The sequence below is a fragment of the Haematobia irritans genome, chromosome 4, assembly GCF_050003625.1.
Source record: "Haematobia irritans isolate KBUSLIRL chromosome 4, ASM5000362v1, whole genome shotgun sequence".
Lineage (NCBI taxonomy): Eukaryota > Metazoa > Arthropoda > Insecta > Diptera > Muscidae > Haematobia > Haematobia irritans.
In genome coordinates, this window is record NC_134400.1 from 225,179,401 (window position 1) to 225,198,657 (window position 19,257).

Here is a 19,257-nt window from a genome sequence, read left to right on the forward strand (position 1 = left end):
ATTTCTTAATTCACATTGCAAATGGCGCCGTGCTATAAACGTCAGTTTTTCAACACGAAAAAACAAAGTATCACAAATGGAAAAAATTTCGCAAATTTTTCGCATTTTTTGGTTTTGTATGGAGTTTCAACGCGAAAACCGAACAGAGTACCGGCCTTTATATTTTGAGAAACACCAAGCACATCTAGCTTCTTATAATTTATTTAAATAAAAATGATAATGAATTAATTATAAGTTAAGTCCGAACCCTGCCAACATTTTTTGAATTTGGGGACTCTTTTGAGAATCCCCACTACGTCGAAAACAATCATATACGACATCAAAAACTCGTCGGAAACGCGCCGTCACTATTGAGAAGTTGTACCACGCCAAGTTACTACAAAAATGTTTCGCATGAGTGCAATTATTAAGTGCCTTTATAGATCAATTCAGAACGACGCCAATAAGGGACCCTCCAAACAATCAGAAAAAGTGAATTTTAAGATAGTTGTAAAAGAATCATTGTGGTCGAGTAAAACACGTTTGTTTAGATATTTATTAATTTGATTAAACATTTACAAATTCTTAAAAATATAACATTTATACCACTATCACATTACATTTAACATAATTTTTGGCATTAATGATGATGTTGAGTTACAAGTAGCGAGTTACATGTTGCTGCGTCTATCAACCAGTGTTTTTATTCCATGGAGGCAGCGTGTCTGTAAAATATCTGCAAAACAATCACTTTATTCCATTTGGAAAATCACCAAATTGTTCACCAATATACCTTTCACAATTTTAAGCGTATAATCTATGTTTTCAGAACTTTATTTTCGTTTTTATTTAATTAAAATATAACAAGCTGGTTGCGCTTGGCGTTTCACAAAAAATGGCTTTTTTAACAGTAGGGATGGCAAATTACTTGCATGTACTTTTTGATGTACCTTTTCATGATGGTTGAAGTGACATTTACGAGTCTGTGGTAACGATGAGGTTGAAATGGAACTTTGAAATGCTGGCAGGGAAGGCATAATCGATACCGCTGCATGTTTATGGGCTCGATAACACATTTACCGATTATTTAGTCATCGCCGACAAGTCGTATCGATCCGACACACTGTGAGATTCTTTACAAACACCGACATTCCGCCCGGAATAACTGCCCTGCCAACATTTTTTGAATTTGGGGGCGCTTCTGAGAATCCCCAGTACGTTGAAAACAATCATATACGATATCAAAAACTCGTCGGAAAAGCGCCGTCACTATTGAGAAGTTGTACCACGCCAAGTTACTACAAAAAGGTTTCGCATGAGTGCAATTATTAGGTGCCTTTATAGATCAATTTAGAACGACGCCAATAAGAGACCCTCCAAACAATCAGAAAAAGCACATTTTAAGATAGTGGTAAAAGAATCATTGTGGTCGAGTAAAACACGTTTGTTTAGATATTTAATAATTTGATTAATTATTTACAAATTCTTAAAAATATAACATTTATACCACTATCACATCACATTTAACATAATTTTTTGCATTAATGATGAGGTAGAGTTACAAGTAGCGAGTTACATGTTGCAGCGTCTATCAGCCAGTGTTTTTATTCGATGGAGGCAGCGTGTCTGTAAAATATTTGAAAAACAATCACTTTATTCCATTTGGAAAATCAAAAATTGTTCACCAATATACCTTTCACAATTTTAAGCGTAAAATCTATGTTTTCAGAACTTTATTTTCGTTTTTATTTAAATAAAATATAACAAGCTGGTTGCGCTTGGCGTTTCACAAAAAATAAAATGGCTTTTGTAAAAGTAGTGATGGCAAAATACATGTATGAAGTACATTTTGTACTTTATGATATGCTGCCCCCCATCACAGTAGGATGGTTGTAGTGACATTTACGAGTCTGTGGTAGCGATGAAGATGAAATGGAACTTTGAAATGCTGGCAGGGTGATAGTCTGTAAAGCGCATAACGCCTTGAACTGAGGCGGCTTATAACGACGTTAAATAGCCGACTGGCAGTAGACATCACCTTTCACAATAACCAGCTATGTACTTTAGAATAGACGTCAAATATTTCCAATCTGCTTGTCAAAAATCTTTGTAGTCTTTTAACTATCAGCTATCGTACTTGGAGATTATTTTTATAAATTATTACGAGTATTTTCGGTATATTACAGCTTCGCGGAAACAAAAATATCCGAGACAATTTGGAAAACAGTGACAAACGCGATTTATGAGTTAATAGAAATTGTGTAAATATATAATGAAAAAGTGTGCTCCCGACGATAGAGTACAAAGAGCCACTGTGGAATTGAAAACCAAATGAAAATATTGTGATTTTAACATGGAAACATCATTGATTGAGAGTTTTAGTCAGCAAAAACAAAACGACAATAACAAAGAATGCGACGATTCGGCATATAGTACCTCCTCCTTATCAAATTATTCTCCAATATCGACGTCGTCGTCATCATCGTTGACTAATAAATCCTCTACACTGGAGAAAAACAACACAATTATTGGAACTGATAATCCTCAACCTACACAAGAAGCAACTCAACAGGTGCTACAGCAACTAGGCTTTAATCTAATTGATATCAATTACAATAATCACCCCTACCACTCTGCCAGTAGCTTAGTATATAGTAGTAATTACTGTCCCTTAGTTGCCCACAATAAAGAATTACCTACGCGAAAGTTATCTAATGATACAAACTTGTATGTTGATGATGATTTTATATTAAACTACTTGAATCCGACGGTTGAGAGAGCACAACAATTATTATATTCGCCATCACCAATATCATCCTCATTATTGACATCATCATCTTCATCATATCATTCGGATTTCAGTGTACCGACATTTCGCAATGACTCTACAATCAATGCAACAGATAAAAGAACTTCATCGTCGACAATTGTTAATGCAGATATGGGCGCATCCATAAATAATAGCGGCATTTGTCTGAAATTTGAATATATGTTTGAAAATGAAACTTTGGTACAAGTTACGCCTCCTCCTCCTACTCCTATTATAATGTGTGAACCCAATGCTATGGAGACATCATTAACAACTTTTGATTCAACGGATAGCACAAGAACAGAAACAATCGGTTCTTCGACAATGCCAGCGCAAGATACCTCAGTTCCAAATGACAGGTAGCAAGTTGTTTAAAAATCTGACCAATTTGATTTTGTAGATGAACAATTTTTGACATTCTTATTTTTCTGTAGTAGCTTTATACACCGCTTTTGAATATTTTGCTTTTACTTATTGTTAACATATTGCATGGGCTATTTTCACAAAATCTATATGAATTTCAAAGAGTAAGTTTGGTGTTGAAAAATCCCAAATTCTCTTTTATTATCCTATAATTAGAATTAATGCTTGGGATTAAAAAAAAATAATTTATTCTTTTGATAATATAAACATAGAAATTTAAAAAATGTATCGCCTTAAAGTATTTTTGTATTTTCGCCTCATTACGAATACCGAATTGTGTCCCTGCTTTACCTTTCTGCCAATGAAGATGCAACATTATAATAAGAGCATATGTAGCAGATTTAGTAAATGCTCCTGGGATACGATTATTGAAATATTGGCCACCAGATTTCATATGTTTAGCGATTTTATTTACAGCGATTAAAGAAATTCGCAAGGAAATTTCAATGCTTAGGTATTTTTAGATCTTCCATTTAAATGTTTTCTTAGCCTCTCTCTTAGCCCATTTCCTAGCCATGTGAAAATTTTCTTCTGATTATTCATAGAACATAATCTTCATATACCATCAGTCAAATGTACATTTAATGTTAATTAATTCAATTAATGTAATGAAATCTCCATAAAATAAGCATAAATATTTTCGACGCAAAATTTATTGCACACTACTGAAAGGAAGGAGTCAAACTTCTTATGTATAGACATTTTATTAATATGTAATTTATGGTTTCCCTTTATAAAAATGGTAATAATTTGTAATTCCATGTAATACATTTCAACGTGTAACTATTGCAATACATACTTGGCATTATCACCAAATCTATAGGAATATAACGCATTTTCAGGTAGTGAATGGTATGCTTCAGTGATATTAACGCAATATAAAGTATAAACCTTTGAATAGCATTTACTTTTAATACCCTATTAAAGAATGTACGAATAGGAGAGGCCATTTCATACGACGCCACTTGTAATTTTAGCTATACATCAGGTCTAACAGTTTAAATATATTAGTTCACAATAACTTTCAATAATTTCTCTTGATTATAAGTAGGGAAAAATATTTATATACATTCACGATTTCCAACAATATTCGGCCAAAAATTACATTTTGTGTGGTCATTGGTAATTTAAACAAATCATTTTTTTTTCTTATGTTGTTTAGATATTAGAGAATTTCTTTAAATAGACTTCAATATTCATTGTTATACACAAACGAGTGAATTTAGATACATTTCAGAATTTATTTTATTTATCGTCCGCCCCCATAAATTGTTCCTCATTCTTTGTGATTGGAAACAGTTGCTAGTAATTATTTGTATATAAATGCATTATTAAGTGTAACGTGATCCTTTCAATTGTCGTAAACATTGTCGGTGTGTGAGTAAATTTCAGATTTTAGCATTTTCAATTTTTATTAGTCCTTAGCAAAAATTACTCTTGATTCTTATGGATTTAAATTCTTTGTATGGATGGTGATTCGAGAATGTACATTCCCATGCAATGAATAATAGATTTAAGAAAAGACCAGTATTTTACATTTACATTTAGGTAAAGAATATGCGATAGATTTGGAGAAATATGCGATAAATTTTGGTAAAACTCGATTCTGTTTGTATTCTTACATTTGTTTGTTGACAAAAAGCTCCGATTACTCTCTTTCCGCATAGTGACCAAATAGTGGTTCTGGATGCACATGAACTGTGTCAGAGGCGAGCAAAAATATGCTTTTGTTTTTTTTCTTTAGATTCGTATACTGATATTTAATTTAAATAATCGTTAATTTATAACTTAAGTGCGCGGAAAATGTTTAAAATTTTCGATAGAGTTATTTCGACTTCAACAAAAAAAAAACTCGGTCGGGCTTTCATCCTGAAATATATTCTTATTCATTTGAAGTTATAATTATTCAATTAAAATCCAATAGCGTGATATATCCGTCCCATCTATCTTAATAAAAACACCCATATTAAAAATTAACAATTCGATGGGAACACAATTCTGGCGATGTCCTTCCCACGCAATATAAATAATTTATTTCAAAATTAAAACAAACGTAACATTTCATGAAAATGAACAAAAATATATGATTGGAACACCTAAAAATAGCATGAAAACAAAAAATAAAAATAAAAGAATTGTTATCATTTGATGATTTGATCATGGACTCTTAAGGAATAAAATAACACAAATATCTGAAAATTCTAATGTTTTTGTATTGTGATACTAATAGGCATGTTTGTGGTACCCCATTACTATTGAAAAACGAAATTATGTATAGAATCATGTCTATACACAGATCTTGGCCAGCTGTTAAAGTTTTTGTAACAAACAAAACACCTTTCACATATAAATTTTAGCCATACATCGCCGTCATTGACTTTGGCGTATTAGCCACATTAAGCTACACCACCACACACCATCAATATACAATATTTTTTTATTTAATATTTGTTGTGCTATTGGGGGCGTTAACAGTCTTGGTTGTCTGAATGTGTTTTTTTTTTGTATTGTATATTCTATATGTATTCCAATTGCAATTTGTGATTTTTGTAACATGTGCTAAAGATTACTCTACATACTTTTACAATTATTTCGCGTTTTTTTGTGTAATGAATGGTCTTCCTTTATTTTATATATAATTTGGTAAATTTTTAAAATTTCGAATTAATTGGTTATACAGTCGAAAACGTTTCTAACGAAACCCGGTTATAAGAACCAGTTTTTCAGGTGAATATTTTAATAGTACCGAAGTCATTGTGAGAGTAGTAACCAATTCCTAATAATTTCAAACATTTTGTATATTCATGTTTTGTATATTTAATACATTTATCTCTGCAGGCAACTTAATAATTACCGAGCGGAAAAAAGAACTTCCAAAGAAGTAGCTTGGATCCCAAATTAGTGATCCGGTAGTAGTGCAAACTTGGATCATCTCCAATGAATTTTACATGGGCTTGTCATAGTACCCTGTTTTGGGATCCTTTACATTGCTTTAGAAATTTTGCCTTGGAAGTTCCGTTGAATGATGGAATTTAAATTTATTTAACATAAATTAAAAATTTGGTGATATGACACCAATGCATAACATTGTAACTACTTCTCGACATGTTCTTTATTATTATGAATACCAAATGAAGAACGCAGGCTCAAACCTCCCCAGTGGTAATTTTTTATCAAAAATTTGTCTAAACAAAATATTTTTTTATGTGAAACAAATTGATATGAGGACAAATTGATTTAATGAAATAATTAGTATGTATGTATATTTTTACACTTTTGATAGTACCCATTTTTGGTGCTTATTATGGTTTTCTATTATATATATATTATATTCTCTAATAAAAAGCAAATAAATTTGTGATTTATGTATATGTATATAGTTCAGATATACTTTATATCGCATACAAAATTGGCGGAGCACAGGTGTTTGTTATGAGTAACCACACCTGATGAAAATCACAAATTGTGAAAATAAATAATTCACATAATATGTAATGCTTTTGGAATAGATCTGTCCGGAAGACAAACATTTGACCAAAGTCGAAATACATAATAATTTTGTCAGCATAAAAAGATATAAAACACTTTCCTCTTTGAATTAAAATTCGGTTTTTAGATTTGTTAATTTTTGCCAACATAAAAGTTCAATTAGTCCATTTTATTTTCAAAATAAACCAAGTCGATTTCGACCAGTTTGAACAAACAGTTAATTACTTAATAATTCGACGTTTGTATCAAAAATTCACAATGCCATGGGATCCATTTTCTTACAAGGGACTCTCAGTAAATGCATTCCGATATTATTTGTATGACTATGATATAACATTCTAAATGTCGCAAGACATAATTTTTGGAGAAGTTGTACTTGGATTCTCATCCAATATTCGATATTGGTATCAATTTTTCGATATTGGCGGGAATGCAAATATTGCAAAAAAAAACGTATAATATTTAAATACAAAGAAATTTGTGCTTATTTTCAAAATAATTTAAACGATCTGATTAAAACATGTTTCGTGCAGAAAGTGAACTAGAAGCTATCGAATGCAATAAAAACAATATAAAACGGATATGTCTGGCTTGCATTCCCAGCAAAAAAATTTGGAAGTTCTTCTAAAGGCACAACTTTAAAAGCACTTCCAAAAATGTCCTCCCAAAGAAGTTCTTTATTTTAGCTGCACAGGAAGTTATTTTAATTCAATTTTTTATAACTCATTTTTTTATGGAAAATTTAAAATTTTTTGTTGCAAATAGGTCAAAAATAAATTAAAAATTAATAAGATAGTAAAAATGATTTAAATTTTTCTGAAAAAAATGCCAAATCCATTATAGAAAAATTGCGAATTTTTGAAAATATTTGATGCCAAATGTTCCACACAAGCGTAAGAATGCATTAAAACTCATAAAAAATTTTAAAAATTATTTATTTGTCAAAATATCATAAAATTTCCTAATTCACATCCAAAACACAGAATTCGCATCACACCTTAAGAAGTGATGGGAATCTGTTAAAATGGTGGACATCCGTCCTATGACAAGTCCATGTTAAATTCATCGTTTCTATGCCAATTTTGCCCCACTTCCGGATCCAAAAAGAACATTTTCACTACTTTTTTGGCGACGCGTTTTTTGCTGGGTTCATTCAAAAATCTGAATATTTCTCAAATTCAAAACACAATGGAAACGAAAACTTTTACGAATTGTTGTTCACTAATCATGAATTGCAAAAAAAAATATAGGACACCGACTATTATTTCTAGCAGCTTTTTCCTATGAGTGTAGGGTTTAGAATCTAGACAATTGTTTGGTATGGATAAGTCATAGCAAAGCAAACTCTTTGCAATGCAGTGAGGAATGTCGCTATTATCCCAAAGCATAAATAGGGCAACTTTCGATTTAGCATGTTGTGGAATTAAGGTAAAGTAGATATGTTTGTTTATACGTTATTTTTAAGATTTTTACATTGGTGTATATACATATCTACTATGTCAATGACCAAGGTCAAGAAAATTTTGGGGGTATTAAAGTCTTATTTAATAATCGTGTGTGTATGTATATATGTAGGCAAAATTATAAAAAATATAATAATCAATAAAATAAGTTTCTTGTTTTTTTCTCTATTTTCTTTTTTTTGTCATATGAAATAGGTTTTTGGCTTTATTGTTAAACTTTTCCAAAATGTTTTGCGCGGCCTGTGCAGCGTTTTGATGATGTTTATACTACTAAATTTTTAAACAAACGAATTAACGAATATTTATGTATATACAAATGTATGTTTATATTTGAAAAGTTGATATTAAAACTGTGTTTGTTTTTTATTTCACTCTCCTACTAAAACGAAAAGACTTAACAGTTTTAACATAGAATTTAGTCGATATATACATGAACCAAAGAAAATATTAACGTTAATTTAAAAAGAATAAGAAAACAAGCGCAGAAAGTACTCCATATATATAACAATTTGTAACCTTGTGGCATAATTTGCATTTTATGTTGAACAGCCGGCATTAGTATGTTACTGCATATACAAACGCTGCTATGCTTCTTCAAATGTATACAACAAACATTAATGAAATAAAATAAATTTATAGTTGTTACATGGAAGTAAATAATGAACCAGACGAACTTTCATTTTGTATACGACCCGGTGCCTTACACAAACATAAGGGAGAGACAACATACTCCAACAACTCCTTTGAGGTACTCTAATTTATTATTCCGCTCAAAAAACTATTCCACTACCATCAGTAACTCTTGTGTTTCGTTAAAAAAAAAATAACACTACTGGACAATAAAGGGACAATCCATTAAGCTAAACACTTGATATATAAAAAAAATATTACGATTTTTGTTGATTCATTCTATATTTTGAATAAAAATATTTTTTAATAAAAAAATAAAAAATAAAAAACTTATAGATTAAGGCAATTTCAATTAAATATTAATCGGATCATTTAATTTCGTGATTGTAAAAAAAACTTTACATATTTTTTTTTCTGTGAATGCAATTTATATTACTTAGGTAAAATAAAACACAAAACTCGTAAATATCGCATTGTTCTAGGCTTTTTTTAAACTAAACCTTATTTACATGATGAAGTATGAACTTGATTTACTACATTACGTAAAATTTAGAAAAATAAATCAATGGACTTGAATTTCAAGTTGAAATCAATTATGTTCGCAATAAGAATTAAAATTATTTAATCTATTTATTTTCATATGTAACTAAGCCTTACAAAGGACTTAAACAGTTACTTAAAACAACATTTTAAATACTACTCAAAACAATTCTCTTATTTCTAACATTAATATACTAACAATAATACAACAACAGGATACTACTCTATTATGTGGAAATTGTTATTTCGTATTATCACTTAACAAAAGGGTATCAAAATCCAAGAATGCTTAGGAAACGTTCATGCAAACCTTGAGTTCTTTTGTCGACATTTGTTTAAAAACAAACGAAGCTCTAAGTAATTCTGAACGAATATAACTGATAGTTTTCAGGTTCCACAGGTAAACAAGAGGATTAACCTTTTACCAAATTTCAAATTTTAATAAGTGTTAATAATATTAAAATTTTTGCGAAAATCAGGCTATACGTACCCGAGTAAAAATTGAGAGATCTAATTTGATACGATTAGATATAAGCAGATCCAAAAAATGGTAAGATCTAATCATATCTATCCTTACATATAGTTGGATCTTATGTTAGATCTCTAATATAGTGTATTTAAGAACACTAATACATATGTATACTCACACTCTCATCTATTAAAGAAAAACAGTTACGATGTAAGTTTAGGTACAAACTAAATAAGAAGAAAAGAATAAAACGTCACTTGGAATTTGGAAGTTGCCTAGCACGTTTATATTGCATTTTTGTCTCCACGAGAACGTTACAGAATTATATATAATTATATCTTATTCTGTCTCATCATATCTGGGTAAATCTACTTAGATCTAAAGAGGCCAATTTTGAGATCTAATCATATCTAATTAGATCCACCAATTTTTACACGGATACATACATATGTAGTATATTTGGGGGGAGCTATATCTAATTTGAACGATTTGTTTCTTTTTTTCTTGTGCCAAGTTCTTACAACGTCGGTTATTAAAAGTGAGTAATATCATATAATCATATTTGTCAAAATTGTGAACAATATCGAAGTCGACTTTGGTTTATGCTATCCCAAATCGATTCGAAACACCAAAAATGCACAAACCATCCGCAAACTCATTTCGCCTGATATTACAAGAATAACCAGTGTGTACAATTCACAATGGATAGCAAAATAGCATCTAAATTCAGAAGAAGAAAAAAAACTATTTCCGAGTGGAAATGCCAACATCGTATACAGACGACTCCGCTTTACTGAAACGTTAAAAATGCAGCCATTTAATTTCAGTTATCCGAAGTTTTTGCTAAAGCGGACTACGGATAACTGAAAAAAACTTCCAGTAATGCGAACTTCGGATAACTGAAAAAGTTTCAGTAAAGCGGATTCCGTATAACTGGAAAAAAATCCACTCAATTTCAGTTAACCGAACTTATGACCAATGCTATGTACATAAAATAATAAAAACAAGGTGTTTGATTCCGTGTGTGTGCCATCTACAATTTTACCTTTCAGTTGTTTTTATTTACAGAGTGATTTAAACTGTTTTGAAAGTGCCATCTTCACTTGAAATAAAGCGTTCTCAATACGGAGAAGAAAATGTACTCTCTCTCAATAGCGAGAATGTGGCATTTTCAGTAAAGCGAAGTCATACTAATGTGACGAAACTCATTTGAACACAAAAAACTTTTCAGTAATCCGATTTTTTCAGTTAAGCGGAGTTTCACTAAAGCGGAGTAATTTAAATGAAATGGACAGAAAAAACAACTGGGGAATGCGATCGATTTCAGTTATCCGAGGTTTTTCAGTAAAGCGCATTGCGCTAAAGCGGAGTCGACTGTAGTACGAAATAAAGCAAAATTATAACCAAAGCGTATCAAAGAATGGAGATGCCACTAATAGGAAACTCCGCGTTAGGAATTGCAAAGAAAAATAATCAGATTTCCTCCACCTAAAGTAACAAATTTTAATTCTTTTTTTTTCGATTAATTTGTTAATAGTGCAGGATATAATTATAATTTTAACAATTTTATGTTATAAACCATCTAATGTGCCATATATACAATAATTAATTGCTCGACCTATAAATACTCATGATATAAGGTTTATGGAGTGTCCATTATTATTTGACCCAAAATCCTAAAATGGCTAAACATTTCGCAGCACTGTACAAATCGAAACCCTTGCACACCCTGGTCATATCTATGTCAAATGAGGCTTTATTTCAATATTATGGCCCCAACTATAAATATGCGTTTACATTTTTATAAATTATTAAAATAAAAAATAGTCTCTGAAATCGGAATTTATTGTACCAACCCATGACCCTGGTAGTTACTGAATTTATTTTTTATGAAATATGAAAAGTCAGAAAACTATTTTAGATTATTTTCCATTAGAAATTAAATACGATTTAACACAATTAGTACCTTATTAAGTATTCCCGGTGAAACAATACCTACATTTATGTGGTACACAAAGCCAAAGTTTCCTTTGGTAATATGAAGAAATCATAAACGTAATTTCACGATATGCACACGTATGCGTTAAAAATAAAATCGTGTAAATACATAAAATAATTTTAAAATATTAGCAAGGTCCAAGTTTTAACATTTAGATTTCCAAACATTAGGATTTACTTTACGAAATGCACCCATTTCAAAAATATTGAAGATGATCCCAGCTACAATTTGTCCAGTAGTAGAACTCTATAATAACGCAATTTAATACATGAAGTTGTTTGCTTTTTTAGTGCAATATTACCATTTTACACAGCTGCGAATTGAAAGGAAACTATGCTGAAACTAAATCAAGAAACGTTAGCTATGTTTTTGATAATACAACCAATAATTGCTTCAAGTTCAATCTAACCATTTAAATGGGAAATATTCGGTCACCGCAGCATTTGGGCGCTTAATTCGCACATACCCATATAAGTACTTCTCTCTTGAATTTTGCTTTTGCTGTTTAGATTTGCAGTTTTTCATTTATTTTTACAAAGTAGATAACACATTCACATGCATGTATTTTCCGAATTATTTAGTTTTGCATTTATTGTGGATTATTAGTCATTGTATAGCTGTATTCAACGATTGACTGATTACTAATTTTTATGCATAAATCTTTAGAGCTCAGATGAATCATTGTCCCGTTATAAGTGCAACTATGAAAATTGCAATCGGAGTTATAGCACAATTGGAAATTTGAGAACGCATTTGAAAACCCACAAGGGTAAGGTCAATTTCATCGATATCTATTTTATCCCTAATTGCATTAATGGAAAGTTCGTTTTAGGCGAGTATCGTTTTAAGTGCACCGAAGAAGGATGTAGCAAAGCGTTTTTGACTTCCTACAGCCTAAAAATTCATATTAGGGTCCATACAAAAGTCAAGCCTTATGAATGCAATGTGAATGGATGCGAAAAGGCATTCAATACACGTTACAGGTATGAGTGTAAGAATATTTAAAAGTCTCTATCACTAATACTAATATATTTCAGGCTTCACGCCCATCTACGCCTACACAATGGGGAGACGTTCAATTGTGACCAGTGCCAAAAATGTTTTACAACTTTAAGTGACCTAAAGAAGCATACACGAACTCATACCGGACTCAGGTGATTATTTAAGAAATATTTTCAATCCCGCTGTTCTGGTTTACGAATTCGTAAATCGTCAAATTACTTCGTTAATTGCCAATAAATCATCAAACGATACGTCTTTTGCCATGAAATTTTTACCAATTAAATTCCTTATCATTAGAAACAGTTTTTAAAAATTTCGAATTTAATGAAGACTTAGGAGAGTTTTACTTTTTGCGAATCCGTAAACCAGAGTATGGGCGTATGTTGGAGTTTTCAATGAGAATTTTCCATACTTACAATACTTTCCTTCCTGACAATTCTTAGGCCATATAAATGCCCTGAGGATACATGTGGCAAAGCATTTACTGCTTCACATCACCTAAAAACTCACATACGCACACACACTGGAGAAAAGCCTTATCCTTGTGAAGAGAACTCATGCCAAAAATCGTTCAGTACTTCTCATAGTTTGAAGTCGCACAAGAAGACACATTTAAAACAAATACAGAATCGCAGTTCCAGAGAAAAAAAGGGCAAAACCCGCAGCAAAAAGGTCGATGTTAAATTGTCGAATAAAGACAATGATGAGCATTTCAAGCAGGAAAGTGTGACCGACGAAACAAACTCTACCTGTAACAGCAGTGAATTTGAAGGAAGTGGAATTAATGCAGTAACCAATAACAGAAGTGCTACAGAATTTGTTAAAGCTGAGGCAATTGAATGTAATATAGCTGAATTGTATTCCGCCCAAATACCAGAATTCAAACAATCCCAGTACACGATACTAGCACCGAAAATTGAAATGCCCTTGCCAGAAATGGGTCAAGCATATCAAATTTTTCATGCCGAAGAAGAAGTGACCGCCCCATCCTGGCAAAAGGGTGTATTGGAGTCAAAGCCTATATTGCCCACGGCTCCAGTAACTGCTTCTTGCGTTGCCATACCTACCGAGGTACCCAGTTATGTGGACTTGCAACACAATTTTGGTAGTGCTTTGACAACATTGAACGGGACTTTGCCATATTCCGCAAATGTCGTTAACACAGGAATGGAAGTGGACATCGAACCATCCCAACGCAGTATTAACGATAACTTGACTTCCACTCCAAATATATACAATCAAGTCGCAGCACCTGCTACAGACGATAATGTGCCTTTACAAGAAAATATTGAAGAATTGTTAATGGGGACAGATTACAACAGTGATGCAGATATGGAAACTGAATCCCTCCTAAACGAAATTCTAATGACTATTGACAACAATACGAGTTTACTGCATGAAACCCTGGAAAAAGCAAACGAAGTGGCGACTGGCGACACAGGTCTTATTGAAGTAGATTTGCGTAACAGTAAACCCACACTGCAACAGATTACGGCCGACGCAGGCATTTGTAATTGTGTTAATTGTAAATGCGATCAAACGAAAAACTGCCAAGGTGGATGTTCTACGGAGAAGCCATGTAGCAACAAATCCACCCAATCCCAACCAACTCAAAAAGGATGCTGCAATAAGAAACCACCTAAATCTATGAATAAACGAGAGTCTGAAATGAATCAAAATATTGAAGATGTTGCTCTGTTATTACAAAACCTAGCTTCCATGGATGGCAAAGGAAATTGTTGTGGTGGTAATTCAACTAAAGAAATACCATCAATGTGTCCACTGTCAACGAAAAAACCACAATCCCAGTCTGGTTCACCCTCATCAATAGGGGCTTGCTGTTCTCGCCCGACGGACATTTCTTTAAATTCTACATCATCTTGCTGTGCAAAACCAAAAGATGTAACCAAAGCATCCATCCATCCGAACTCATGCTGCTCAACGGACCGCAATGCCATGCCACCGCCACCGCCACCACCAAAATCTATAAAAAGCGATAGTTGTACCTGTAAGAGTCCCTCTGAGGGTGTACAAAATGGATGCTGTGTTGTTATATGCATAAAGACGTTAAGGGCATTGCGAAAAGTTTTAACAAGGAAACATCTTAATCTGGTCCTCTGTCCACAGAATCAATCAAATGTATAGATGGGCTGATATACACTATACATAGGTGGATCCGATTCAGAAGTATTATGTTATCGATTCTCTATTTGGGCCAATGCATCTTGCAATTGATATTAATTGTACATCTATGTTTCATGTGAACATTTTACATATATTTTCTGTAATTAAATTCTGTTTCTGTTATTTCAGATTTGTTGCATATTTTTGGGTTGTTTATGTAGTCCGTAGTGTTCAATGTAATTGCCAAATAAAAACCATATATACAAATTTTATTTTACAAACAAAATATGATATTTCAAAGATCCAGACCAAGATATATTTAGGAAGGTAGTTTCAAGCTATCAGGTGATTATAATTTTTTCATTTGAGCAGAACTTTGATTGTCGGTATTTGCTTAATGGCATAGGCGTAACTAAAGGGGTTTTATGGGTTTGTCATCTCCCCTTACCAAAAACCATGCAGTATTCCTTCAAACTATGATTATATGTCTTTGAATTAAATATTCTGGTTTCTTCCCATATACAAGGGTTTATTTTTTTTCTCTTTTTGAGGTATCTTCACTATGATCACACATTGTAGTTTTTACCCCTTACGAAAATGTTGCTAGCTACGCCAATGTTTAATTGACAATTGTGACATAATTGTGAAATTGTGAAAATAAAATTATTTTATACCAAAAATTTTGAAATTTTCAATTTGCTTTAAATTGATTGGCAGAAAAGTATCGAAATAAATTGTCCTCATAATTGATGGTAAGAATTACTTCAATTATTCTTGCGAACCGTAACACATTTTTTCATATTTCGAAGCATACATTTCTAGATTTTCTCTATTTCAAATTTAATTCAATTTGACTGACAATCAAAGTTTCAATATGGCGACTGACATTTGTTTTTGTAATGCTGAAACTACCTTACTACTAGAAAGGCATTAAGTGACATTAAAAATTCAACAATTTCAATTACATCACTTTAGTTATTCTTTATTTCCCATGTATTATATATCCAACTAAGGATATTACGATTTTTTCTACTGTGTATTATAGTACAAGGCGAAATTTTATAAATCAAAACAAAAATAATATTTGTGTTGGAATGGAGCTCACTGATTGATTACACTGCACAATTATAAATTATTTTGGACTCCGTTAATGACCCCAAAGGACTAATCACGGTTTTAGTCTTCTCCGGCTGGAATGGCGTCTTCTAAGCGTCTAATAAATTTCACACGAATTTCTGTAACATTGTCGCCCTTCAGTTGATCCTGAAACAAAGAGTGAAATTATTTAATGCAAAGTGCTTGAAAAATGATGGGTTTTAAATACCTGAACGAACCAACACTGAACTTCCAACTGGACCATTTCCAATGCTCCCCGTATACAGCCGCTTATAATTGAGCTGTATCTCAAATTTGTTAGATCTGGGGGTAGTTCAACAAATTCTGTCAGTGGATTAGTTTCGAATTGCAGAGAAAACTCATCGGAAGCGGCAGACCAGTTTGTGATGGTCGGTTGCACATTTAAATAAATGCGAAATGCATTTTGGATACGATCGGCCGTCTCTCGCATTTCCAGACATCTTGTGGCCGATGTTCGCGCTAAGAAATCTTCTATCAAACGCATTCCCATGTTATAGCCAATCCTTTCCAGTTGCTTATTTACATCCTCTACATTTTCTATATCTCTCAGCATTTGAGTAACCAATGCTCCATAGGTTAGTGTTAGAAATTCGGAGTTCTGAGAACAAGGAGGAGGAGGGAAGAATTCATTTTATCCTTATATGTATATGATTTTTGAGCCATGTACTATGTTTCCTTATAAATTATGGTACTTAGGCTAGCTTTTTAAAATTATTTACATGTGTTGAATATCAGATTTCCTTCTGATGACCTATAAGTATAAAAAGGGGCAGGGCATTGAATATTTGCAAAGTGCGCTTCAGAAAGCGCATCGGTATGCTACTTAATTGGCGTTATAGTTATGTTAGGCGTGGGTGCATTATTACCCTGGTATGGAGCAATAACTCGCGGTGGTGCCCGCGGCTGAGAAGCTCTAGATGGAACCATTTGATGTTGATGATCATCTACCCCTGCCCCTTGTTGCATTTCAGCCTTCTCCTGTGCCGAATGGAAGCGGCCACCCTCACCTCGTACACGATTCATGGCATGACGATGTCGAGACTCGTGCAAATATTTAGAACGTTCCTTGGGTATGCGCGACTCCAATTTTGCCCTGGCCTGTCGTCGAATTAAAATTCTTTTGTATTGTTTTGCATTGACGTACAATGGTTCCTCTTCAGCTTCAGCTGCAGGCGCTCCTGACTGTGCTTCCTCCGATGCTGACACTGCATTAGACTCCGTCATTGGAGTTGCTGCTGTAGCTGCAACTCCTTGATTTGTTTGCGAAGGAGTGGGTGTTGTCACTCGCGCCGAACTTTGAGGTACTCCAACATTAGCTGCGGTTGTGGATTGTGGCACCATAATAATCTGTTGTGTACCACCTGTACTATTCCCAGAAGGTGGTTGCTGAGTGTGGGGAATAGCTGCGGTTGCAATTTGCATCAACTGACCATTTATGTTAATGAATTGAGGCTGACCTGCAGATGAAGATGATGTTTCTCCGCTTACCGATGGTTGGTAGAATAGAGTTTGTCCATCGGGCAATTGCATTAGTTGCATAGGTTGTGTCATTATCTGATTAGTTTGCAATGGAATAATTTGTTGCTGCTGAAGTCCGCCTTGTTGTCCTATAATGATTTGAGCTGGACCCCCGCCTGTGGGAGCCGCCATCATTGGAATTACTTGAATTTGATTAGACGGTATATTGGCGTTTGCTGACATAAGTTGAACTTGCTGATTTGCTACGGCTGTCACAGAGGGAACTTCCATAATATTGCAGTACTATATATCTTATGGAAAACCTTCAAAACTAATGTAAAATCGTGATTTTTAGTGAGGGTGGCCACTTTTCTTAAATGTCTACAGGATACAAATTTTACGAGAAAATAGGATTTCCTACAGTCACTAATGACCATAATATATGGCATTATATAGCAGTGTTAAAAACTTACGACTTTCTTGGAGTCCAATCTAGTTTGTCGAGACATTTTTTACAAGAGGAAAACCAACTTGATATTACAAACAATCAAACACCCATGAAAAATTAACTTCAAAGGGACGAATACAATTTGAACGGCGTTCGTATTAATTGTAATGAAGCGGCGTAGTGCCATGTTGACACACTTGATAAAAAAAGTCAGTTCTACAAAAACGACATCTTGATTTTGTAAACGTCGTAACGGAAATTGGGAACAAACTCGTAGAATATTAGAGAATATCGTTGGCAAACTTTGCCGTAATTTGATGCTTAGGGGTAATAGTAGACCGCGAACTTTCATTTCGGTATCATATTGATTATTTATCGGATAGGATTTGGGCTAATATAAGAAATATATATGCGTCGAACTTACACATACCATTACAAGTACGACGAATTTTGGCTCACTCGCGTTTTGATGTCTCACATATTGTATGGCATTGAAGTTGTCTCGGGGACACTTTTTCAATTTTTTGATAAATTGAGACGCATTGTGAATACAATTACTCGTTTTGTTTACCGCATTTCTCCTAGGAACTCTGTATCTAGCTATGTTGAACTTTTCTTGGCTGCTCATTTAAGAGATTTGTTGACTATCGGAGCATCTGCCTATTCTACAAGGTGATTAGGGAATCCAGACCTTTACCTCTACGACTTGAATTTACGTTCTCACGACCGACACGGAACATACAGATATTTATACCTCGGATCAGAAGAACTATATTTTCCAGATAGTTTCTGGTGAGAATTGCACGTATGTGGAACGGACTACCACTTGAGTTAAGGATTTTTTTCGCAATGTAACAATGTGTTCCGATTAAAACTTATGGAATTTTTTGCCTCTACACCCCAATATGTGTAATGTTTCAGTCAATTGTGGCTTTCTACTTATACTTATTTACATTTTATTATATTTTCTAATTCAGTACTTTTATTTAAATTTTCTTTACCATGTTATAGGCTTATATTGATGATTTTTTTCTTATTTTGTTTATGGCTGGAGAGCCATTTTAATACTACAAGAATAATTTTATATACGCATATATAATATTTTGAGTAATTGACTTTATAAATATAATAATGATATACTCAGGTTTTGTTATAAGTAATATGATTTAATTCGCCTTATAGGATTTGTATTACAGAATTTTTGAAATAAATAAATAATTTCAAGAAGGTCCCACTGGTTCGTTTTCCTCATTCGTTTTTCCACTTTTCTGTATTAATTCATTTCAC

The 19,257-nt window shown here is 32.9% G+C and overlaps 2 protein-coding genes and 2 long non-coding RNA genes across 6 annotated transcripts; 2 read left to right on the top strand and 2 right to left on the bottom strand.

Moving 5' to 3' along the window:
* Positions 1 to 501: 501 nt before the first annotated feature.
* On the bottom strand, positions 502 to 2,042 carry LOC142232969 (uncharacterized). The gene is made up of 3 exons (XR_012721263.1): positions 1,673 to 2,042; positions 773 to 1,605; positions 502 to 715 (listed from the first exon to the last, which is right to left on the bottom strand). It is a non-coding gene; the product is annotated as an uncharacterized LOC142232969 (long non-coding RNA).
* Positions 2,043 to 2,102: 60 nt separating this feature from the next.
* On the top strand, positions 2,103 to 15,213 carry MTF-1 (Metal response element-binding Transcription Factor-1). Its single transcript, XM_075303692.1, has 6 exons — positions 2,103 to 3,147; positions 8,803 to 8,911; positions 12,468 to 12,570; positions 12,634 to 12,784; positions 12,839 to 12,955; positions 13,247 to 15,213. The coding sequence occupies exons 1-6, from the start codon at positions 2,333 to 2,335 to the stop codon at positions 14,946 to 14,948; spliced, it is 2,997 nt and encodes a 998-aa protein (XP_075159807.1). The 5' UTR covers positions 2,103 to 2,332; the 3' UTR covers positions 14,949 to 15,213.
* LOC142232971 (uncharacterized) lies at positions 3,161 to 6,586 on the top strand. The gene is made up of 2 exons (XR_012721266.1): positions 3,161 to 5,938; positions 6,050 to 6,586. It is a non-coding gene; the product is annotated as an uncharacterized LOC142232971 (long non-coding RNA).
* A 669-nt stretch (positions 15,214 to 15,882) lies between the features above and the next one.
* On the bottom strand, positions 15,883 to 18,136 carry Bet3 (blocked early in transport 3). 3 transcript variants are annotated; one of them, XM_075303701.1, is made up of 3 exons: positions 17,996 to 18,136; positions 16,252 to 16,662; positions 15,883 to 16,190 (listed from the first exon to the last, which is right to left on the bottom strand). In XM_075303701.1, exons 1-3 carry the CDS (start codon positions 18,029 to 18,031, stop codon positions 16,104 to 16,106), a joined length of 534 nt encoding a protein of 177 aa, XP_075159816.1. In that variant the 5' UTR covers positions 18,032 to 18,136; the 3' UTR covers positions 15,883 to 16,103. The 3 variants fall into 3 exon arrangements, with proteins under 3 accessions (XP_075159816.1, XP_075159814.1, XP_075159815.1); XM_075303699.1 differs by having other exon boundaries at positions 16,252 to 17,853; positions 17,996 to 18,126; XM_075303700.1 differs by having other exon boundaries at positions 16,252 to 17,903; positions 17,996 to 18,122.
* Between the last annotated feature and the right edge of the window lie 1,121 nt (positions 18,137 to 19,257).